This window comes from Schistocerca serialis, chromosome 10, assembly GCF_023864345.2.
Source record: "Schistocerca serialis cubense isolate TAMUIC-IGC-003099 chromosome 10, iqSchSeri2.2, whole genome shotgun sequence".
Taxonomy (NCBI): domain Eukaryota; kingdom Metazoa; phylum Arthropoda; class Insecta; order Orthoptera; family Acrididae; genus Schistocerca; species Schistocerca serialis.
This window is the reverse complement of record NC_064647.1, coordinates 51358969-51384171: the sequence shown is the minus strand read 5'-3', so window position 1 is coordinate 51384171 and position 25203 is coordinate 51358969. Positions and strand designations below refer to the sequence as shown.

General features: G+C 42.8%; 1 protein-coding gene across 1 annotated transcript in view; it reads right to left on the bottom strand.

Annotated features, from left to right (window-relative positions):
• Positions 1 to 7223: 7223 nt before the first annotated feature.
• Positions 7224 to 25203, bottom strand: part of LOC126425143 (cytochrome P450 4g15-like) — a 168074-nt gene continuing 150094 nt past the window's right edge. Inside the window, exons 6-7 of the mRNA XM_050088090.1 lie at positions 12570 to 12770; positions 7224 to 7826 (exon numbers count right to left, since the gene is read on the bottom strand). Coding sequence (XP_049944047.1) covers positions 7368 to 7826; positions 12570 to 12770 — 660 coding nt within the window. The 3' untranslated portion in view covers positions 7224 to 7367. The remainder of the gene's footprint in view (positions 7827 to 12569; positions 12771 to 25203) is intronic.

Sequence of the window (25203 nt, the reverse complement as noted above, 5' to 3'; positions counted from 1 at the left end):
ATGCTGTCCTCCAAACGTACATCCTCAGAAATTTCGTCCTGAGGTTAAGACCTATGTTAGATGCTAGAAGACTTCTCTTGGTCAGGAATGCTTTTTGCCAGTGCTAGTGTGCTTTTTATGTCCTCCTTGTTTCGTGCACGATGGGTTATTTTGCTGATAGGTCGCAAAATTTCTTAACTTAGTCTGCTTCGTGATATCCAAATTTGATATTAAGTTTCTCGCTATTTTCATTCCTGCTACTTCTCATTACTTTCGTCTTTCTTCGATTTACTCATTAAACTATTCATTTCACTCAACAGATCCCGTATGTCTTGTCCACTGTCACTGAGAATACGGAAGTCATCAGCGAATTTTATGGCTGATATCCTCTCACCTTGAATTTTAATCCCGTTCTTGAACCTTTCTTTTATTTCTGCCATTGCTTCTTCTATGTACAGATTTAATAGCAGGGGCAAAAAACAACGCCCCTGCCTTACTCCCTTTTTAATCCGAGGACTTCTTTCTTGTTCTTCCATTCTTACTGTTCTCTCTTTGTTGTTGTACATATTGCATAAAACCCGTATTTCCCTATAATTTACCCATATGTTTCTCAGAATTTCGAATATCTTGCACCATTTCAAATAGTCGAATGCATTTTCCATGTCGACAAATCCTATGGGCGTATCCTGATTTTTATTCAGACTTGCTTCCATTATCAGCCACAAAAACAGAACAGCCTCCCTGGTGCCTTTACCTTTCTTAAAGCCAAACTGATCATCATCTAACAGATCCTCAAATTTCTTATGATTTCTTTTGTATATTATTCATGACAGCAAATTCGATACGTGAGCTGTTTAAGGGAGGACGTTGATGAAATTGACCAAAAATGTCAACTTTCGATTTATTTTTTATTTGTTAGTACAACTCATGGTCAGTAAGTTCGCAAAGTTTCAATGTCGAAATCGCATCCGAAGTGCCTGAAAATTAATTAAAAGCGTGACGCGGCCTCCCTCCCACGCCCACGTTTTGAAGCAGCACTTCAATACCAGCTCAGTGAACAACGATTCTGTGAATTACTTTCAACGAAACGTGTGCGGAATACTTTGGTTTTATAGATCGTCTTTGGCCGATCCTGCTCTTCTCAAAAAGTGTGTTCATGGCAGAACCCAAAATCCAAATGAGTCTCTAAATTCACTCATATGGAAACGATGCCCTAAAAACACATTTGCATCTTCTACAGTTGTCAGAATTGCAACTTATGATGCAGTTATTGTATTTAATGGTGGGAACGTCGAGAGGATGAAGGTATTAGAAAGAGTGGGCTTCAAGATAGGAAATTTATTTGCTCAGAAAAGTAGATTTAGAGCGCGTCTCTGCAGCTGAAAATTCAGTTGAAGACCTGGTAAAGGAAAGAAGACAGACAACAAGAAACCAGAAGAGAAGCCTTGAAGGGAAGACGAGCTAGAGTACAAATGTGGTGCCTTCTGAAGAAGTGACATAAGGAAAAAAGTTAGGTTGAACTTGAAATTGCCTTTCCTGAAAAGTTTGTTTTTTAAAGTTTATGTACCTTTTCCTCAGATTCTACGAATGCTAGAATTATGAAATTTGTACTCATATTTCTGTAAACCTAATGAACGTTGTCGCAAGAGCAAATTTTGAAATTCTGATTGCGAGCTGAGATACGGGGCAAAGTGCTCGGAATTTTGCATGAATTTAAAATTGTACTTGTGGAATTATAATTAAAAAATTATGAAAATTCTTCTATTTGACTTATTCAAAAAACCTCATGAGAGACACTTACAACATTTAAAGAAACGAAACAGAGAAATTTTTGTAGAAATCTCTTGAATACTTTCTGAGAAAAGGAACAAGCATTATTTTTTGAAAATAGAACTTCAAATTTCATTAAAAAAGTTTAACATATATAACCAAAGGATTTCATATCTAAATGTGTTACTTTCATGTAAAGCGTGGTACAAAATTTCATCGCCATATCTCCAAAACTGTGGATTTGGTGCATTTTTGAAATAGTGTGTGTTTTTCATCAACGTCCGCCCTGAAGGACTACGTTAGATGCTAGAAGACTTCTCTTGGCTAGGAATGCTTTTTACCAGTGCTAGTCAGCTTTTTATGTCTTCTATGGCTTCTTCGCACTTACCTTCCGTGTACTTACGGTTTTCTTGTCCTTTTTAAGGATGTCCATTCCCCTTCAACTGAACTGCATACTGAGCTATTCAGTATCGCAGTGTCTACACCCTCAGTAAACTTCAAGCGTATTTCTTCATTTCTGATTTCTCAATTTCTGAATACGTCCGTATCCCAATTCTTTGTTCACTGATTCTTCCTGATAATTCTCTTAAACTTCATCCAATTCTTCATCGTTGCTAAGTTGCGATCAGAATGTACACCTCCTCCCGTATACACCTTACAGTCCAATATCTGATTTCGGAATCTCTGCCTCACCATGATGTAATCTATATGAAATCTTCCCGTATCTTCCAGCCTCTTTCAAGTATACTTCCTCCTCTTGTGGTTCTTGAACAGACTATTGGCTATTACTAATTGATATTTACTGCAGAACACTATTAGCCTTTCTTCTCTCTCGTTCCTACCACCTAGCCCATATCCCCCCATAATCTTTTCTTCTACTCCCTCCCTTACAACTGCATTCCAGTCCCCTTTACCTACTGAATTAGCCGTTCAGTATCCTCATATGCTTTCGCTGGATCTTAATTCTCTGCCTGCGTCGTCGGCATGTCTAGCTGAACTATCGTTGTCAGTGTTGGTCTACAGTAGATTCTGATGAGAACAGCAAACCAACACCGACAACAATACTTCAGGCGTACATGCCGACGTCGCAGGCAGAGGATGGTGAGATACACTACAAGCAATTAGTGGTACAAGCATCAAATAATGAAACAGCGTTGGATGTTTTTTTCTGCGACCTAATCTACGACATTTGACTGTGTGACTCAAAGTAATCTCCTAAGCAAATTGAAGTTTTGTTGGATAGATTGAATAGCCAACCAATGGATAATGTTGTACTTAGTAAATAAGCCAACGTCGTCTGGAAACATTACTCTGACTGGCGATAAATCTGAGGTCTACTGTTGTTTTTCACATATGTAAACGATCTTCCATCTAATACACAAAAATAAGGGTTGGTTCTTTTTGCGGATTACATTGATATTGTAATCAATCCAAGCACACATACAGAAACAGAACAAACGGTAAACAATCTTATTAAAAGTATCATTGACTTCATCATCATTATCATCATCATTGACACGCAAGTCGCCGATGTGGCGTCAACTAAAAACATTTGCAATACGGCGACCGAACCCCAAAGGGGATATCCCGGCCAATAAATGCCATACGATCATTTCATTTCATTTCACTGGTTATCTGCGAATGGTCCCACCCTCAGTTTTAAAAAGTCACAACTTATTCATTTCAACAAGTCTAGGGGTGCTATAGCAATGATAAGTGTAACAAATGGTAAGGAATAATTAATAGGCTGGAAACAAAATTCTTACGTTATCATGTTTATGAGAATTTGAACTGGAAAAAGCACATTTTGAAAGTCCTAAAACAACTTAGTTCAGCCCATTTGCACTTAGAATGGCTGCAAATCTTTGAGAGACACAAATCCGTTAGCTGACATATTTTGGATATTTTCATTCAATAATGTAATGTGGAATAATGTTCTTGGGTACCTCTCTTTAAGAGAGATAGTCTTCCTAACTCAAAAACGTGCTGTAACGATAACATGTGGTGCTCACCCACGATCGTCTTGTTGACATCTTTTTAAGGAGTTGGGCATTCTGACCACTGCTTCGTAGTATATTTATTTCCTCGTGAAGTTTGTTGTAAACAATACACTGCGGTTTAAAAGGAACAAATGCCAGAAGAAAAATGACATTCAGTACTCCATATTCACGTCGTCTTTGGCACAATAAGGGGTGCACAGTGCTACAACTAAAACTTTGATAACTTACGTAGGGATATGAAATGTCTCACAGAGAACAAAGTAAAATTTGAAAACGAACTGAAAAAATTTCTCCTTAACAATTCCTCCTATTCCATACACGGATTTCTATTACTGTAATGAGCAGAGCAATTGCGTGTAGAAGTCACTGACTTTGATCTGTATATGTTCAGCATGCAACCGTATTTACAAATTAATTTACCATGTGCATGTAAAATGACTCATTCCAAACGATCCGTGGAACATGAAAGTAACTAACTAGCTATACCGTTTAGTGTGGTGATTAGCTCGAATGACGTTCAGTCTTGATACTTTAACTGTCATCCCCGGCCACTTTTCCATTTTAACAGCACAAACTGGACAGTGGACAGTAAAGGAGATACGTCTGTTGGGGGCTGAACACTGAACAGCGTGACTTGGGCGGCGGTTGGCACTGCTGCACAGCACGACAAAGCGTTGCGGCTTTGCTATGTACTCCATGTGTCACACTAGTGGGAAACAAAAAGTACACATTTTACGTCGAGTGCTCACAGGGTATGATTCTTCACATAACTTCCTCGTTCAGGAAGATGCGCAACAGTTGCCGAGGAAGTGCCCAGCTGTTTGGTGGCCAGCTCTGCATGTGGGCTGCTGGAGGCCACTGGAGAGACACGAGGGGGAGGGGGAGATGCTGCACAGCTGGACGAGGCGAGGGCACACTGCGCTCCAGGTTCTCCAGGCAGCTGCCACCTACAGTGCAGCTACCGACAGAGGTCAATGGCTAATAATATCACATGGCAACGAAACTTGGTAGATACTCTAATGCGTTGATGCGGAACCGATTTACGCTGGGAAAAAAATTAGTTCCAATTTTGGCCACCAGATGCAAATCTGGCGCTGTGAATGCAAGAAACAGGCATAGAAGTGTTTCTGTATGTAATGCATTAGGAACTGAACACGAGCAGAACAAGTCAAACAAGTGAGAAAGGCTTAATGTTGATCTTATTATAAACTGCCACTTACAAAGTATGTTCAGTCTGAGCACTGGAGACCTCGGCGACGTGCTGTATCCACAAAAACGACGTGATCAACAGTTGCTCGCAACAGTTCCGTTGCAACCTGAAGAATGTGTTTTGCGTACTGACCTTCAGATCAGGTAGAGACCGAATGTCCTCTTTTAGATATCCCCAGAGCGAAAAGTCACATGGATTCAGATCGGGTGATCTTACAACCCATTTATCTGGAGAACCTCTGGAGATAACACATTGGTGAAAGTTTTCCTTAAGCAAATCTTTCACTGGGCGAGAGTCATCAGGTGTTGTCTCATGTTGCACGAAAACAGTGATATCGTTGCAGTTACGCTCTTCCGAAGCAGGAATAACAACCTGTTTAAGGAGGTTTCGATAACGTTCAGTCTTCACAGTAAATGTGACAGCCCTCTGGGTGTGTTCTCTTCAAAGAAGAACGCATAGAAAAGAAATGAGTTTGTGAATCCACACCACATAGACACATGTAGCGCGTGTAATGGCTCTTCATGCACAGCATACTTTAACAGTTCCAAAAATTCGGCAGATCTCTGTATTCTCTGTACCTTTTAGTGTAAAATTTGCATCAACACTTCATAGAATATTGCCAGTCCAAACATCGGTCCATGCCAGAAACTGAACAGCAAATTCAGAACATTGCTGCAGATCATGAGGTTTCAGTTGCTACATCGTTTGTATCTTGTACAAGTACTAGGGTAAAACAGATAGCAAAACTTTCCATTTTGTTGGCTATTGGATAGATAATCCTCGTGACAATGCACGAGCGCCACCACACTACCTCGAGTACATGCTGGCTGGCCAGTTACAGCGACAGCAAGCTCATCAATGTCCTCTTATAGGGGCCACACAAAGCTCACCCATGTTTCCGAATTTCATTATTAGCATTTTTAAACTATTTGATGAAGTCGAACCTCTCCTCAGGCATTTCATTCAGCAATACTCTCTCTATGTAGTACTGTAATTATTGCCATCCACATAAAATGCTTTCACTAATAGCGCACGGTCTCTCTTCTCTATAGCCATACTGTTCATTAACGTTATGACTTGTGAAATTACAGAGTGGAAGTCATACCTCCGTACATACAGCGTACAGCGCCAGATTTGCACCTGTCGTCCCCAATCGAAACTAATGTGTTCTCCAGCGTAAATTGGTTCTTCATCAATGCGTAAGCATATCCACCACGTTTCGCTGTCGTAGGATAATCGTAGTCTACGCTGGACGTCCGTGAGTAACTGCACTTTAATTACAACCATCCAGCATGTGGAATGCAGTGAGGAAACCTCAGGATATTAGAACTACTAGTTCCAGCAGGGTATAAGGTTATCCATTGTGCTGGAACATTCTCCAGGCATGGAGGAACCTCTGACAAGCTGGATGGTATGTTCCTTTACGGGGAACTAGTCTTCCAGGCCCTCTCAGCAGCTGTCTGAGATGAAGTGGGAAAACCTCTGGACATTGAACAAGAAGACTTCCATCTCTAGCAGTGTGGAGAATTATCCTACAGGCTGGGGCCTTGCAGAGGCACACAGCAGACCCTGATCGACTGTATGGTGTGTGGGTTGATGGAGAGCACATTGTCCTCCAGGTCCGTCCAGTACCTGTGCTGTGCAGAAACACCCTCAGGGTGTTCACGTGGAACACCTGCAGTCTCAGCAGTCTGGAGGGTGGCCCTGTGTGCTGAGATCATGAACAGGCACAAAATAACCCAGTTTAACTCGATGATATGTAGTGTGGTGGACAGCGGACCGTCCCCGACGTACTCCCAGTGACCTCAGGATATTGGCCAGGAGGATGTGGTCCTGCAGAGCGTGCAGGAGACTGATCAGCTGAGTGGTATGCAGGCTGGTGGTAAGGTCGTCGTCCTCGAGGTCCTCCTAGGATCTGCGCAGCAGCAAGCAAAAACCCCTCAGTACATTGTTTAGAAGGTCCTTTGAGGCATACAGGAAGCATCAGAACCACTTTGGAATGTTTGACAGAAAGCCATTCAGTATTACAGAGAGTGGTTAAATGTGCCAGAACCTTGCATATAGGATGCCTAAAAATCTGTATGGTGCGTGGCTGATAGACACTACATTGTTCTCCAGGTTCTCACAGCAGCAATTCGGGAAAATAGCGGAAGCAGCGCAGAACAATGTTTAGGGAGATCTCCATATCCAGGAGTGTGGTTTGTGGTCATGTGTCCTGGGATCCAGCAGAGGCCCTTGGCTTTGGTAGGAATCAGTGCAACACCTTTAATTAAATATCTCTTTATTGGCTATAATACAAGATTACATCTCTGAATAAAGATTTTTACTGGATGCCAGCAACTATCTCTACAGCCATGTAAGTACTACCTCCAAAAATTGAACTTACAGGACATTGGCCACTATGACGATCAGCAATGTTGAGGGTGGTCCTTTGTGCAAGGCGTCTGCAGAGGCACGCAGGACAGTCTGATTGGCTTGATGGGGTTCAGGCTGAAGGAAAGCGCACTCTCCTCCAGGTCCTCCCGCCGCCCGTGCGGCAGCAAGCGGAAGCGCCTGAGTATGTCTACCAGGTAGGTCTTGACCTGCAGGCGGCCGTACTGGGAGCCCACGCAGTTGCGCGGGCCCAACCCAAAGGGCAGGTAGCTGTATGCGTGCTCCTTGCCGACGCGGTCCTCCAAGAAGCGCGAAGGGTCGAACCGCTGTGGGTCTGGGAAGAACTGCGGCAGGCGGTGTGTGAGGAAGGGCAATACAGCAAGCAGGGTACCCTTTGGGACCAACACCCGCTTTTCAGACCCTCCAGACAGCCAAAGGTCCTCCGTGGCCACCCGAGGAAGCATTGGGACTGTTGGGAACAGTCGCAGTGTCTCCTGCAGGTCACACCAGAAGACAGTGAAGATACACTGATTAAAAAAATCACAACACAAAAAACTAATCAATGTAGAGTAATGAAATTTCGTGAATACATTTGTCCAGGTAATATCTTTAAGTGCAAGATTGCAGGTGGTTAATGTAAGTGCAAGATGAGCTATTGCAAATGTGAAATGCTTGATATATTAATAATCGGTGTAACCACCAGAATGTTGAATAAAAGAACGCAAACCCGTGTACAGGTACCGTACATTAATTTCTGGGATGGAATTTCTTGCCTGACGCACTTAGCTGTGGATAACGCTGCTGATTTTGCCCAATGATGTCCCATATGTGCTCGATTGCAGACACATCTCGTGAATGAGCAACCCAAAGCAACGTGGACACTGTAGAGCATGCTGAGTTGTTGTTGTTGTGATCTTCAGTCCAGAAGCAGCTTTCCATGCCACACCATCCGGCGCAAGCTTCTTCATCTCCAAGTAACTACTGCAAATTACATCCTTCTGAATCTTCTTAGTGTATTCATCTCTTGGTCTCCCTCTACGATTTTTACCCTCCACGCTGCCATCCAGTACTACATTGGTGATCCCTTGATGCCTCAGAACATGTCCTACCAAACGCTCCCTTCTAGTAAAGTTGTGCCACAAATTCCTCTTCTCCCCAATTCTTTTCGGTAAATCCTCATTAGTCACGTGATCTACCCGTCTAATCTTCAGCATTCTTCTGTAGCACCACATTTCGAAAGCTCCTATTCTCTTCTTGTCTAAACTATTTATCGTCCATATTTCACTTCCATACATGGTTACACTCCATACAAATACTTTCAGAAACGACTTCCTGACATTATATCAATATTCGATGTTAACAAATTTTTCTTCTTCAGAAACTCTTTCCTTGCCATTGCCAGTCTACATTTTATATCCTCTCTACTTCGACCATCATCAGTTATCTTGCTCCCCAAATAGCAAAACTCCTTTACTACTTTAAGTGTCTCATTTCCTAATCTAATTCCCTCAGCATCACCCGACTTAATTCGACTACATTCCATTATCCTCGTTTTGCTTTTGTTGATGTTAGTCTTATACCCTCCATTCCGTTCAACTGCTCTTCCAAGTCCCTTGCTGTCTCTGACAGAATTACAAAGTCACCAGCGAACCTCAAAGTTTTCATTTCTTCTCCATGGATTTTAATACCTATTCTGAATTTTTCTTTTGTTTCCTTTATTCCTTGCTCAATATACATATTGAATAACATCGGGGATAGGCTACAACCCTCTCTCACTCGCTTCCCAACCACTGCTTCCCTTTCATACCACTCGACTCTTATAACTGCCATCCGCTTTCTGTACAAATTGTAAATAGCCTTTCGCTCCCTGTATTTTACCCCTGCCGCCTTCAGAATTTGAAAGAGAGTTTTCCAATCAACATTGTCAAAAGCTTCCTCTAAGTCTACAAACGCTAGAAACTTAGATTTGCCTTTCCTTAATCTTTCTTCTAAAATAAATCGTTGGGTCAGTGTTGCCTCACGTGTTCCAACATTTCTACGGAATCCAAATTGATGTTCCCCGAGGTCGGCTTCTACTAGTTTTTCCATTCGTCTGTAAAGAATTCGCGTTAGTATTTTGCAGCTGTGACTTATTAAACTGATAGTTCGGTAATTTTCACATCTGTCAACACCTGCTTTCTTTGGGATTGGAATTATTATATTCTTCTTGAAGTCTGAGGGTATTTCACCTGTCTCATACATCTTGCTCACCAGATGGTTGAGTTTTGTCAGGACTGGCCCTCCCAAGGCTGTCAGTAGCTCTAATGGAATGTTGTCTATTCCGGGGGCGTTGTTTCGACTCAGGTCTTTCAGTGCTCTGTCAAACTCTTCAAAAATCTCCCATTCCATCTTCATCTACATCCTCTTCCATTTCCATAATATTGTCCTCAAGTACATCGCCCTTGTATAATAGACCCTCTATATACTCCTTCCACCTTTCTGCTTTCCCTTCTTTACTAAGAACTGGTTTTCCATCTGAGCTCTTGATATTCATACAAGGTCTCTTTAATTTTCCTGTAGGCAGTATCTATCTTACCCCTAGTGAGATAAGCCTCTACATCGTTACATTTGTCCTCTAGCCATCCCTGCTTAGCCATTTTGCAGTTCCTGTCGATCTCATTTTTGAGACGTTTGTATTCCTTTTTGCCTGCTTCATTTAGTGCATTTTTATATTTTCTCCTTTCATCAATTAAATTCAATATTTCTTCTGTCACCCAAGGATTTCTACTAGCCCTCGTCTTTTTACCTACTTTATCCTCTGCTGCCTTCACTACTTCGTCCTATAAGCTACCCATTCTCCTTCTACTGTATTTCTTTCCCCCATTCTTGTCAATTGTTCCCTTATGCTCTCCCTGAAACTCTGTACAACCTCTGGTTTAGTCAGATTATCCAGGTCCCACCTCCTTAAATTCCCACGTTTTTGCAGTTTCTTCAGTTTTAATCTACAGTTCATAACCAATAGAGCGTGGTCAGAGTCCACACTGCACCTGGAAAAGTCTTACAATTTAAAACCTGGTTCCTAAATCTCTGTCTTACCATTATACAATATATCTGATGCCTTTTAGTATCTCCAGGCTTCTTCCATGTATACAACCTTGTTTCATGATTCTGCACAAAATTCTACCAGGCGGCTCCCTCTTTCATTTGTTAGCCCCAATCTATATTCACCTGCTATGTTTCCTTCTCTCCCTTTTCCTACTCTCGAATTCCAGTCACCCATGACTATTAAATTTTCGTCTCCCTTCACTACCTGAATTATTTCTTTTATCTCATCATGCATTTCATCAATTTCTTCATCATCTGCAGAGCTAGTTGGCATATAAACTAGTACTACTGTAGTGGGCGTGGGCTTCGTGTCTATCTTGGCCGCAGTAATGCGTTCACTATGCTGTTTGTAGTAGCTTACACGTACTCCTATTTTTTTATTCATTATTAAACCTACTCCTGCATTACCCCTATTTGATTTTGTATTTATAACCTTGTATTCACCTGACCAAAAGTCTTGTTCCTCCTACCACCGAACTTCACTAATTTCCACAATATCTAACTTTAACATATCCATTTCCCATTTTAAATTTTCTAACCTACCTGCCCGATTAAGGGATCTGACATTCCACGCTCCGATCCGTAGAACGCCGGTTTTCTTTCTCCTGATGACGACGTCCTCTTGAGTAGTCTCTGCCCGGAGATCCGAATGGGGGACTATTTTACCTCCGGAATATTTTACCCAAGAGGACGCCATCATCATTTAACCATACAGTAAAGCTGCATGCCCTCGGGAAAAATTACGGCTGTAGTTTCCCCTTGCTTTCAGCCGTTCGCAGTACGAGAACAGCAAGGCCATTTTGGTTAGTGTTACAAGGCCAGATCAGTCAATCATCCAGACTGTTGCCCCTGCAACTACTGAAAAGGCTGCTGCCCCTCTTCAGGAACCACACGTTCGTCTGGCCTCTCAACAGATACCCCTCCGTTGTGGTTGCACCTACGGTACGGCTCTCTGTATCGCTGAGGCACGCAAGCCTCCCCACCAACGGCTAGGTCCATGGTTCATGGATCATGAGTATATTTAAATCATTCGAATTTCATCAACTGAGTCACAGTTACAATGTTGACATAACAGCCTACACGAGAAATTCTGTGTACTAATCTGCTGTAGAGTGCATCGCAATGTACAACCGACTCTCTGCCGCATTTCTGTGGCACACATTCCTCTCGGCAGTGGGCACTGTTCATCGTCACCAGATTCGGTTGTGACCTACATTCCTGGGTGCACGCGGAAATAGCTGCTGGAAGTACAGTTTCACAAAGAATGACAGGATTTCAGTACTGCATATTTATCGATAAAACCACACAACAGACATGGGATGGGTTGTAAAATACTCTCTTAAAAGTTGAATCTTAAAGTTTTAGCTGTGCTATTAGGAATGCTGCATGAACAACATCTAGACGAGAGCTAAATTCGACATAAACGTTACACAAGGTATCTGGATTTTTTTTTTTTTTTTTTTTTTTTTTTAGAGAAGTTTGGTAGCTGTTATTCTGTTCATCACTTCTTCTTTGTCATGAGCTAAAGGGGAGATGAACACACTTTCCTTCACACATCCCCACAATGAAAAGTCGCATGGCGTCACGTTTGGCAGCTTGGAGGCGAAGAGTACAGAACAGTGGCTCGGGGTCCCCTCTAGATGTTGTTGGCGCTGCTGCCGGTGTACACACGGAGCGTGTGGCGCAGCACAGGTAAAACTTTAAGATAAGGCGAGTATTTTGGAATTCATCCCACGTTTGTATTTTGATATTATCAAAACATATGGAGTTTTGAAACTAGGTCATCCTTTTTGCAATACCTATTTTGCAGCTATTCTCTCTCATCTTAAATCATTTCGTTTTTTTTTTTCTTTTCTATATAACGTTTTTGCGTAATTTTGATACTCCTGGCCTAAGAGACGATGTTTCACTTGCTTCCACAAGAAAATCGGCTGGTGGTTGGTTGAGAATGTCACAGTGTCCTTTTAAAATTTTGATATAAGATTTGAAAGTAATGCTGCACAAAGAACAAATAATGATAAGAAATCATCATACAGAAAATACAATATTATATCTAAAGTGTACTGGCCGGTAACCCAGCCGTCAGTACGTATAGAATATGGGGCCCTGCTGGGTCAGTTCGCGTACGGAACAGCCAGTGGACAGCGGCTCACCTTGACGATGCTCTCCACGACCCTGAGTTCGCCCAGGTCTGCGAGGCTGGGGGCGCGCAGGTAGTCCTCGCCGTCGCCGAAGACGTCCTTCAGCTCCTGGCGGGCCGCGTCCTGCCACTCGGGGTGCAGGGCCAGCAGAGCCAGTGCGTAGCTGATGGTCACAGAGGTCGTCTCCGTGGCCGCTATCAGCAGGTTCGTGAGCTGTGAGGCATTTCAGTTAGGTCAGCCTGTGTGCATTCTGTAGTCCAACATCCAGAAATGATCGTAAGTGAGGCAAATCCAGAACACACTATTAGCCGAAACCTGCCCGTGCAGATGAACAGAAGAATATTGCAAAATAAATCAGACGATGGAACAGTCCACTGGTGTACCGCCAGTTGATAGTGTCCGACGGGCCGTCGCCAAGTGCGTGGGCGACCTGAGCTGCGACCCCAGCGCCCCTGCCGCCGCGGGCAGCTCCGTCCGAGGCCCACCGCGGGAGGCGGGAAGGCGCTAGCGTCGGGGTCGGCGTCTGTGCTGGCGTTCGTGCAAGTTCTCTGTCTGCCCCGGTCGCCACATCGTTTCGTTAGCCGAGAATCTTCTTAATTAAACTCAGTGCTGCTTCCCAGGCATTCCTAAAATTATAGGCGCAATCTCGGCTCACGAGATCGTCCCTTGTGCGAATTTCTATGGGATTTTGTACCAGTACTTGGAAGTCTGTGCCAAGATCCTGCTACATTTGCAGTCCGTGGCACGGTTCTTGGACAAACAGAGCTCTGCGACTGCTGACTAGTTGAGATACATTAGTCGAGTGTGTCTGCGGTCTTCTCGGCTAGGTTCTTCGACGGTCTACACCCGTGGACTGTTAGACCAACAAATACACCACGAGAAACTGAAGAATCGCAATAAATCAGATGTTCCACTTCTGTTGGCCATCTAAGAGTTTGGAACTGCTATTGTACGAATGTTGATCAATAGATAATTTCTTTACAGCTGTCAACATATCGGGTTGGTCCATAAGCTCGTAGCGTTTCTCCATACGTTTAATAATACTTCAGTCATCAATAATACCGGGTGATCAAAAGGTCAGTATAAATTTGAAAACTTAATAAACCACGGAATCATGTAGATAGAGAGGTAAAAATTGACACACATGCTTGGAATGACATGGGTTTTTCTTAGAACACACACACACACAAAAACAAAGTTCACAAAATGTCCGACACATGGCGCTAGACAGCAAAACGTCAGTGACTGCGCATGAGAATCGTGTATAAAAGGATCTGTAATGAGAGAGAGAATCAGATACGCCAGCAGTCGCAGCATGTTGACGTTACCTGAAAAGGCGCCTTTAGTGAAGCTGTATTATCAGAATGGGGAATGTGCTAGTTCAGCGTTACGATCCTATCGCCATAGGAAGGGGATTCGAACGGGTAAAGGTCCGTTCACAAATGCAGCTGTGGCGAGATTGATTTCAAAGTTCGCAGCCACGGGTTGTTTAGACGATAGACCCCGTAGTGGCCGACCAAGCACAAGGCGTAATGCTGCTGAGACAGTTCAGGAAGAAATGGAGACTGTAGCGGGTTCGTCTATGCACGGGGAAGTCAGCGCTCGTGCAATCAAACGTCGCACCGGTATTCCATACACTACTGTTCGGTTGGCACTTAAGCGTATCCTCCGATGCTATCCGTACAAAATCCATCGGCATCATCAACTGTTACCTGGCGATTTAGTGAAGCGGAGGGCATTTGTGGTGTGGGCGTTTCAAAAGATGGCGGAAGATGACGATTGGTTGAGTAGCGTGTTGTGGTCTCACAAAGCTCATTACACGCTCCGAGGGTCTTTCAACGCCCACAACTGCAGAAGTTGGGCTACCGAAAATCCTAGAACTGTCGTGGAAACTCCATTGCATGACGAGAAAGTCACGGTATGGGTTGGATTTACCACATCTACCGTTATGGGGCCTTTTTTCTTCGAGGAAATGCGTGATTCTGGTTTTGTAACAGCTGCCGTGACGGGTGAGAGGTATGCCGATATGTTACAGAATCGCATCATCCCCAGCCTGACTGATAAACACCTGCTGGAACGTACGATGTTTATGTAGGATGGCGCTCCACCACATATTGCTAGACGCGTGAAAGATCTCATGCGAGCGTCGTTTGGTGATGATCGAGTGCTCAGCCGCCACTTTCGTCATGCTTGGCCTCCCAGGTGCCCAGACCTCAGTCCGTGCGATTATTGGCTTTCGGGTTACCTGAAGTCGCAAATGTATCGTGATAGACCGACATCTCTAGGGATGCTGAAAGACAACATCCGACGCCAATGCCTCACCATAGCTGCTTTACAGTGCTGTTCACAACATTATTCCTCGACTACAGCTATTGTTGAGGAATGATGGTGGACATATTGAGCATTTTGTGTGAAGAACATCATCTTTGCTTTGTCTTACTTTGTTATGCTAATTATTGTTATTCTGATCAGATGAAGCGCCATCTGCCGGACATTTTTTGAACTTTTATATTTTTTTGTTCTAATGAAACCCAATGTCATTCCAAGCATATGTGTCAATTTGTACCTCTCTATCTACATTATTCCATGATTTAATCAGTTTTCAAATTTATACTGACTTCTGGATCACCCGGTATTTCTCCTTCACTATTTAAAACAGTCTGCCGATGTTGGGGTAACTTCTCTATTCTGCGACTGTAGAAATAACATGGTTTTGAGACCACAAGATCAGATGAGTACGGTGGTGACAGAATGACATCACAACCCAACTCCTCTATAGTGTTTTTTGTCAGTCTAGCGCAATGTCGGGGGAGGGGGGGGGGGCGGGGGGGAGACGTTATCGTGGAGTAGCGTCGCTTCACGCAGTGTTCCCGATCGTTTCTCTTGGATTGCGCGTCTGAAAGACGTCCCACTTGTTGACAGTAAATGTCAGCAGTGGAGAAGCGACTCACAGGACGCCGCACCGTCGCTGTTCCACCAGATGCATAACATTACCTTTTGTGGATGCGCACAGGTATTTGTATGGGGAGTTGCTGCCTTGTTTGGGCTCAGTCATTCCTGTCTTTTCCCTGTCCCGCCTCCAGTAACGACACAGCACAGGAGAGGTCGGTGTCGATCACAAGACAGTTGATAACGAGCAAGCAGAGGTGCACACATGGCTTCCCGCTGATTTTTGTGATTTTGGCTTAAAACGCGCAGCACCCATACACTCGAGTTTTGAACATCCCCCTCTGCATGCAAATGTCGCACAATGGCGGAACAGCCCGTCACAGCTGCCCGCTCCCGAGTACAATGAAGTGGCTCACTGTGGACTGACACCTTTAAAAAGTATGCATCAAACCTGAACGTGGAGGGTCACTAATATCAAAACTATCCTCCTCAAAACGAGAAAATCATTTTCCTGCCATACTCTGTCCAACGGCATTATCCCCATATGCGGCGTACATTCTACCTGGCTGCCCTCGCTTCTGTCATCCCTCCACTGAACTTAGACAGAAGAATGTGTCACAAATGTTGCGCTTTCTCCTCACGGCACTCCATTTTTTAGCGTCCACAGTCCCACTCACTATCTCCAAATGACAAAAAGACAATATATGAACCCAAATAGCAACTACAAATAATAAATTATATTCGATAAATGAACCCATAGCAACCCGAATACCAACATACAAAACAAAAACGCTACGAACTCATGCACCAAGAACGTCATATATAGCAAAAGTTAATTTACGTGATTTATATTTGATATTCTTTTTCAGCACGTGTGCGACTTGTGAAACGGGCATATGCCATTATTCGTGCAGACTGGCGCATCAGAACTCGACAACAGGCACTTCGCTATCAGTGAGAATAGTCTAAGTGTGTGCCCAGTGACTGAGAATCTTCGACGAAATTTAAAATTAATTCTCCACAGATGCTCAGAAGAAATCACAACACAAAAAAAAGCTTCTTCATCTGAAATACTGGCGCAGTCTGCGGGCAAACGAGAGACCTTTCTGTCACAGACCATTACAGATGATGCAGCTTTGGTGCATCAGTTGAGCCAGAAACGCGTATACAGTCGCTGTAGTTGCACCACCTGCATTCACGGAAGAGGAAAAGGTCAGCCCAGCTCCCTCTCCTGACAAAAATCGTGACAATCTTTTGGGATAGTGTTGATGTCACTCACGTGGATCTGTTGCCAAACCGTCAACTATCAAACCTAAAAAACATAGAGTTCGATAACTGTTTCTCAATATTACTAACAACACTTTTTTTAACGTTTACTGATTTATAAGTAGAGTTCAAAGTATGAAAATATCTAACAGTACTGACTTAACAACATATTAGGGTTGTGAACAGCTTCATAGCGTTTGTGTTTTGCATGTTGGTATTCCTGTTGCTATGGGTTTATTCATCGATCATCAATTTTTAATTTTAGCTGACTATTGCTATTTGTGTTTACGTATTGCCATTTGGAGGAGGTGGGCGGAGCTGTGGACGCTAGAGAATGAAGTGCCGAGTGGAGAAATCGGAATACCTGCCACATATTCTCCTTTTTAAGTTCAATAGAGAGACCGGAACGAATGGGCATCTCCAACTTAAGCCTCTCGCAACCAATGGGGGAGATAACTTCCAGCCAGCTGGCTAGCCGGTTCGTGCCACAGCTGCAGGGGCGAGTCTCGGCGGTGGCGCTGTCTGTAAGCTGAATAGCCAACTGATAGTCAGTATGTCAGAACTATAGACCTATATCTCTAACGTCGATCAGTTGTAGAATTTTGGAACACGTATTATGTTCGAGTATAAGGACTTTTCTGGAGACTAGAAATCTACTCTGTGCGAAGCAGCATGGGTTTCGAAAAAGACGATCGTGTGAAACCCAGCTCGCGCTATTCGTCCACGAGACTCAGAGGGCCATAGACACGGGTTCCCAGGTAGATGCCGTGTTTCTTGACTTCCGCAAGGCGTTCGATACTGTTCCCCACAGTCGTTTAATGAACAAAGTAAGAGCATATGGACTATCAGACCAATTGTGTGATTGGATTGAAGAGTTCCTAGATAACAGAACGCAGCATGTCATTCTCAATGGAGAGAAGTATTCCGAAGTAAGAGTGATTTCAGGTGTGCCGCAGGGGAGTGTCTTAGGACCGTTGCTATTCACAATATACATAAATGACCTTGGGGATGACATCGGAAGTTCACTGAGGCTTTTTGCAGATGATGCTGTAGTATATCAAGAGGTTGTAACAATGGAAAATTGTACTGAAATGCAGCAGGATCTGCAGCGAATTGACGCATGGTGCAGGGAATGGCAATTGAATCTCAATGTAGACAAGTGTACTGCGAATACATAGAAAGAAAGATCCCTTATCATTTAGCTACAATATAGCAGGTCAGCAACTGAAAGCAGTTAATTCCATAAATTATTTGGGAGTACTCATTAGGAGTGATTTAAAATGGAATGATCATATAAAGTTGATCGTCGGTAAAGCAGATGCCAGACTGAGATTCATTGGAATCCCTAAGGAAATGCAATCCGAAAACAAAGGAAGTAGGTTACAGTACGCTTGTTCGCCCACTGCTTGAATACTGCTCACGAGTGTGGGGTCCGTACCAGATACGGTTGATAGAAGAGATAGAGAAGATCCAACGGAGAGCAGCGCGCTTCGTTACAGGATCATTTAGTAATCGCGAAAGCGTTACGGAGGTGATAGAAGACTCTGCAGGAGAGACGCTCAGTAGCTCGGTACGGGTTTTTGTTGAAGTTTGGAGAACATACCTTCACCGAGGAATCAAGCAGTATATTGCTCCCTCCTACGTGTATCTCGCGAAGAGACCATGAGGATAAAATCAGAGAGGTTAGAGCCCACACAGAGGCATACCGACAATCCTTCTTTCCACGAACAATACGAGACTGGAATAGAAGGGAGAACCGATACAGGTACTCAAGGTACCCTCCGCCACACACCGTCAGGTGGCTTGCGGAGTATGGATGTAGATGTAGATATGTTGGGCTGTCTCAGCGATGGCATGTGTCGCATGTATTCTCTGTGGAAAATTGAGCGATTCAATATCGATCAATGGCAGGTGTTGCCGCTGCACGTTACGATAACATCCGAATTCCTACCGCTCCGCTGCTGGCCGGACGTCCTCCGGGCTCGCGGTGGTGCGCCTCCACTGCGGCAGCTCGTGCTGTGCGACTCTCTCAGCCGGGGTACTGCGCGCAGACACGGCCCCCGACGTCCAGCCGTGACAACTTCTACTACGGACTGGGACGTGGTTTAAGTGCGCCGTGTTTAGTGCTTCTCAGTGGGCTCTGTCTTGCAGAGTTGTTTGCTACTGTCTCTGTCCTATCACGCAGTAGATCCTTCTGCTCCCCCTGCTCCTGTTCTCCCTGCTCATTCTTCGTCCCGATGTAGCTGAGACAGCAAACTTAGGGGCTGTATAGTGCTGTAAAAACCTATTCGCAACATCAAATTCCCCATACATCAATCTATTGTTTCCGATAGTTGTATTACGAACACGCATCTGTCCAGTCTCTTCCGCAAATTGTTCAAGGACATAGTATGTAACTGAGATGAAAATGAAAATTTCGAGCTACTTCCAGCGTCATGGACTTCCTGTCAAATGACGAAACTGTGCCAGTATCACAGTATATACAGTTCCACACAGTAAATGGAATGACACCATTAATAAATATAGACTTCGATCAGAAATCGGTAGCTAAGGTGGAATATTCAAAATTTCTAGGTGTATGCATTGATGAGGAGTTGAACTGGAAAAAACACACTGAGGATCTGCTGAAACGTTTGAGTTCAGCTACCTATGCTATTAGGGTCATTGCAAATTTTGGCGATATACATCTGAGTAAATTAGTTTACCACGCCTATTTTCATTCTCTGCATTCGTATGGCATCATATTCTGGGGTAACTTATCATTGAGTAAAAGAGTGTTCACTCCACAAAAGCGTGTAATCAGAATAATTGCTGGAGCTCATCCAAGATCATCCTGCAGACACTTATTTAAAGAGCTAGAGATCTTCACTGTAACCTCACAATATATATATTCACTTGTGAAATTTGTTATTAACAATCCGAACGAATTCAAAAGTAATAGTGTACATGGCTACAACACTAGGAGAAAGGATGATCTTCACTACTCAAGGTTAAATCTAACTTTGGCTCAGAAGGGGGTAAATTAAGCTGCCACAGAAGTCTTTGGTCACTAATAGCATCAAAAGTCTGACAGATAGCCATATAGCATTTAAAAGGAAATTAAAAGAATTTCTTAATGGCAACTCCTTCTACTCATTAGATGAATTTTTGGATATAGTAAGTGGGTAATTTCCCAAACCCACCCCAAAAAAAATATTGAGTGTCATGTAATATTTTGTGTAATGTAATATCTTGTATAGACACCTTTTATTAACCTGACACATTCCATATCATTACGAAGTGTTGTATTCATGATCTATGGAACAAGTACTAATCGAATCTCTAATCTAATCTAGTAGGAAACAAGGGGAAAAATCCAGTAGGGTTTGGAAACCAGGTGGTTGCAGTATCCAATCCCGCCACATATTCCACTCCTAGTATCCACCAATAGGATGCAAGGACAAACTGTCCAACACAAAGGGTATCAATTTAATTAATTAGTCAATCAATCTGATAGACTGAGGGAATATTTCTAAGACGTGCACAGCTGGGCATTTACCGATTAGACACCGCTTTGTTTGCAATTCCGCCTGACCGCGACCAACAATGCGTGCAGTGGCACGGGAGAGGATGTCGCCACCTGAGCGACAGCAGAGGCGGTTTCCCAGGAGGCAGCAGCAGAGGTCTGCCGCCGCCTGCAGCTTTCGTTCAGGGGATCAGCGCCGTCCGGCGACTGCTGCGGCGGTGCGAGACAGTGCCCGCGGAGTAGTGTGCAGACGGCACGAGCTCTCAACAGTGTGATTACATGAGGTGAGCTGTGTTGACAGCATTCCTTTTGCAATCGAAACAAGAAAGCGCCGCATGTCCGTACCACTTCGTCAGCTACAAACTGCTTAAATAAACAGAATTCCATACAGTGCATTCACTTTCCTGACAAATTCTTTAAATAAATAAATAAACTGTATTCCAAACGCTGCCTTGTATCCAATAAATTGTTTAAATAAACAATATTCCATACATTGCATTGTCTACCACATATTATTTAAAAAATATTTCATACAGTGTATTCGATTTCCCGCCAAATAGCCAATCAACTGCGTCTTCTTCCCGCCAATTTCGAGGTGGGGGAGAGGAGAGGACGGGCTGGGGGTTTCCCAAAGGAGGAGTAGTTCATTAACTTTTTGATTTACTTAATTAGTCAATTAATGTGAGATCAAAAGACAACTTGTGTTGGTGGGGGACTTGGCAGAGGACTGGGGGAGAAGAAAAGGGAGGGGAGATGGAGGGAGAGGGGAGGGGGAGGGAGAGGGGAGGGGGATTTCTTAGAAAGACGGATTATCCCGAGGGAGTCATAATCCGCTTAGCAGAACAACAGGTTAAGGAACTGTCAATCAAAACAGAACAATAGGTTTGCCTCTGAATATTTACTTGCCCCTGATGTAGGCGACCCGCACTAATAAATGCACTCGTGCCAGTTTCACCCCATCATTAGCCTGTTGTAAATAGCCAACAAAAGTCTCAGTTATGTATATCTGAGGGTTTTATTAAACTTATGGAATAACACTACGAATTTAAGCACCAACACCATATTTCTATATTTTCAGTAGTGTATACTACTATTACTTCTACTACTAATACTAGTGCTAGTACAAAAAAATTGCAAATTTTTTTAATTGTTGTTCACTTTTATTGACAATACACAGATATTGATGTCTAAGTAGGGTCTAGATCGGAAAATATCGACTATGACATTTGTTGTGGAAAATCACACGTACTGCTACACATCAATTCGATTTCAGCTCTTGCTTTAAGTTTAACTGAAAACATTAAAACAATTAAAGGTCACGTAGAAATATTAATTGAAAAGAATAAATATTTGCTTTCAAGTTTTAAAATATGTAGTATGTAAGTACATTAAAATATTTACAAAGGGTGGATATTGTTGTGTCTAGGCAAGACAGCCTAGACACAATGCGAGGAAGCCGAAAGGCACGTGTTTAGCTCACGCAGGCAAGAGATAGGTCTGTAACAGGATACGTAATGAATGCTATAAAGAAAAGTACGTAGCTTCTGGAATACTTAACTTTAATCCATCCTTGGTACATCGTTATTGACGATATAAGTGAGACTCCATAGATACATGCAATGTTACTAATGGCGCCTTGCTAGGTCGTAGCCATTGCTGACGGCTATTCTAACTATCTGCTCTGCAAATGAGCGAGGCTTCGTCAGTGTGCATCGCTAGCTACGTCGTCCGTACAACTGGGGCGAGTGCTATTCCGTCTCTCGAGACCTGCCTTGTGGTGGCGCTCGGTCTGCTATCACTGAAAGTGGCGACACGCGGGTCTGACATGTACTAATGGACCGCGGCCGATTTAAAGCTACCACCTAGCAAGTGTGGTGTCTGGCGGTGACACCACAGATATAATCCCTGGCCCACGCCTTGCTGTGTTACTATGATTAATACAGAAGTCTGTGTGATGCCACTAAAAAACTCAAGATCCGTTTACAAGGCTTTACATCTGAAAGGAACCCGAAAAAAATCTTATTCCAACACGATAGTGCACGCCCATATCCAAGTGTCACAACCCGTGAAGACATCCCCAAATAGTTTTCCAAGTCAAGATTTTAAACATGGCTGCAGCAGCAACTGTTAGAATTCTTCACAATAAAGGATAACAGCCAAAAACAGTTGCAGGATAGAATTTTTTTATTAAAATTCTTTAATAAAAAAATTCTATCCTGCAACTGTTTTTGGCTGTCATCCTTTATTGTGGAGTTTTCCAAGTTATTTTCTTGTACACCCTATAGCACAGAACTGGCGCCCTCGGACTTCCTCTGCTACGGCCACTTAGGAATTCTCTACAAGTGATGCGCTTTGAACACGGTGAGAGCGTAATTCACATAGTGGAAACATGCGTATCAGCACAAGACAAGAGCTTTTACCGACAGAAAATACATACTAGTACATGTCACTCACATAAGCCCATACAACAAGATGGACAGACTCTAGAAAAAGTACTTCATCACCAAATTCTAACTCTTAATAATCAAAAAGTCCACAGAAAAAATAGTGGATCATTATTTACTGAATGTAATACATTTAATCCTGGTTGTTCAAAATTATTGAAAAACAGCACATTTGACCCATAAAGTGTGACTCGTGTTGCGAGTGCCGTATTAAGCAAGTGCGTGGACCGAAGCTAATTCTGACAAGGGGCCCTTTGTTTGTTTGGGTCGTATGGTTTAGGATATAAAATAAAACAAGGTTGTTACAAATAAACATTTCTCGATTGAATTTCGGTAGATTCAGAAATAATACCAGTTAGATCAATGTCTCTGAGCAAATCGTATTCAGTGTTCATTATACTACACTCATTTAGACATTCCTGCCCCATCGTGTTTCTTAATTCATTTTTAATGCACTTTAACGTTGAAAAAGAACGTTCTCCACTGCAGTTCGTGATCATTAAAGGTAAGTAAATGCGTAAGGCTATTTCTACATGTGGAAAACAAGTTCCTAACGAATTTTCCATTAAAAATTTGTCAATTTGTAGTTCCAAATCTTCGTTCTTTTTTCTGTCGATGGCAGCAGCGATATCCGCTTTCAGCAGCTGAGCTAACAGTACCAGTCCGTCCCCTAGCGACTCTTCTGAACCATCTCGGTAAGCATTCACTATATGAGGAGCTCTTTTCAAGATCTCTTCTGCCGTAAGAGATTTAAAGTCCCGTAATATTCCAAAAACGTTAGTCACGTGATGGTATTTTTGTATGTGATTAGCTAATGCAGCCAATACATTGTCAATTATCACAACAAACATCTGCGACTCAAAATATTCTCCAGGTTTTTGACTTTCTACAACTTCATCGAGTGTAGTTGATCCACTAAAATTGTCGTACTTTGTATCTCGCTTGTGTCGTGTTGAAGTTTGTTACTGATATTCTTCACAGCTAGTCAGGGATTTGGATTTTGCCTCAATTTATGAAAATGTGAACCTCATTGCTTGGATATATTCGTATAAGGATGTATAAAGTGCATATCCGGCGCTGAGATCTCGATCAGACGACTGCAGTGAGACGCTAGTCGCTTGCAAGCGCTCTAGGATTCTGTTTCATGCGGCACACATTACTCCCGTTTCCAACTTACCTATTTTCAAAACCTGCTTGCGGCACTCTACCTTTTGATGCATATTAGCAGATATGTCACTCAAAACTTGTCTGATCGCACGAAAAGCAAATGAAAGCGCCTCTGTTGCATCACCTCTGGGGAACCACTTAGTTTCTGATAACCTTTTCAAAATCGGAATTTTAGTACAGTTATTTTTCAGTGCTTTCAAAAGAAGGCTCCATCGATAGGTAGAAGCGGAAAAAATGTGTAGAAGCTTTCAAGGAGATCAAAGAAAATGGATGCTTCTGTACAACATTCTGCAGCACACTTGGCGGCCAAATTTAGCGAATGTGAAAAACAGGGAATAAATAATAACTTATTTATATCTTGAATTCGTGCTTCTAAGCCGGTGAACCTGCCACTCATGTTACTGGCGTTGTCATAGCTTTCCCGACGAAAATCTTTGATATCAACGTCATTCTGTGTTAAAAAAGACAATAAGTTTTCGGAGAGTTGTTCAGCAGTATGACCTTCCATATCCGAAAACTTCACAAATCTTTCCACTGACTATCAGAGTCAGTTGATCTACGTGAGGTATATCAGGAGTAGAATCCACAGACTGAATATTATTTGAATCTCTTAATTTCGCAAATAATATGATCCAGTATGGCTGCTGCAATTAGATGGATAAATTTCTCGCACGTTGTTTTTGACAAATATTACACATGTCCCTTTCCTTTATTTGCATGAATACGTATATGTTGGGCCAGAAGCACATCAAATTTGGCTAGTAATTCTGAAAACCCTAAATAATTTCCATTGATGGGTGAACCAACAGTTTCATCGGTATCTCGAAATGCTCGCCCTCGCTCAGCTAAAATCTTATAACTGCAACAATTCCTTCTAAGTGTGTTCGTCAGTCCTTTTGTTCACTCTCAGTTTGACTTACAAGTTGAGAATCGACAAGTGCATCCTTGTTTTTAGAACTAACAGGGAAATAACCGCTTTTCTATGCGAATTCCTTTCTTCATGTCTCGTCAGCAAAATATTTACATTCTTCCAGTCGTCTAACACGTCTTTCGTAAGCCGTGGCGAGCCGTCAGAATCTGCCACTTTGTAGACAAAAGAAAACAGTCGCCCTTTGCTTTCTGAATAGCACAACCAATCCCTCATGTAAGTCTTATTCGTTAGTTTATGTTTATATGTGACAAACGACTTTCTACAGAATCTTAGTTTATTTTCCTTCTCTTATATTTTGAATGAAGACAAGAAACTACTGTTCGTATGCTGAACTTGGCTACTTCCTTTCATAATCTAATAATCCCTGTCAAAGTTGTTTGGCCCTCATCACCATCGTTAGAGCACATTTCGCTTTCACTTTGTGTTCCACTTGTACAAAATGCG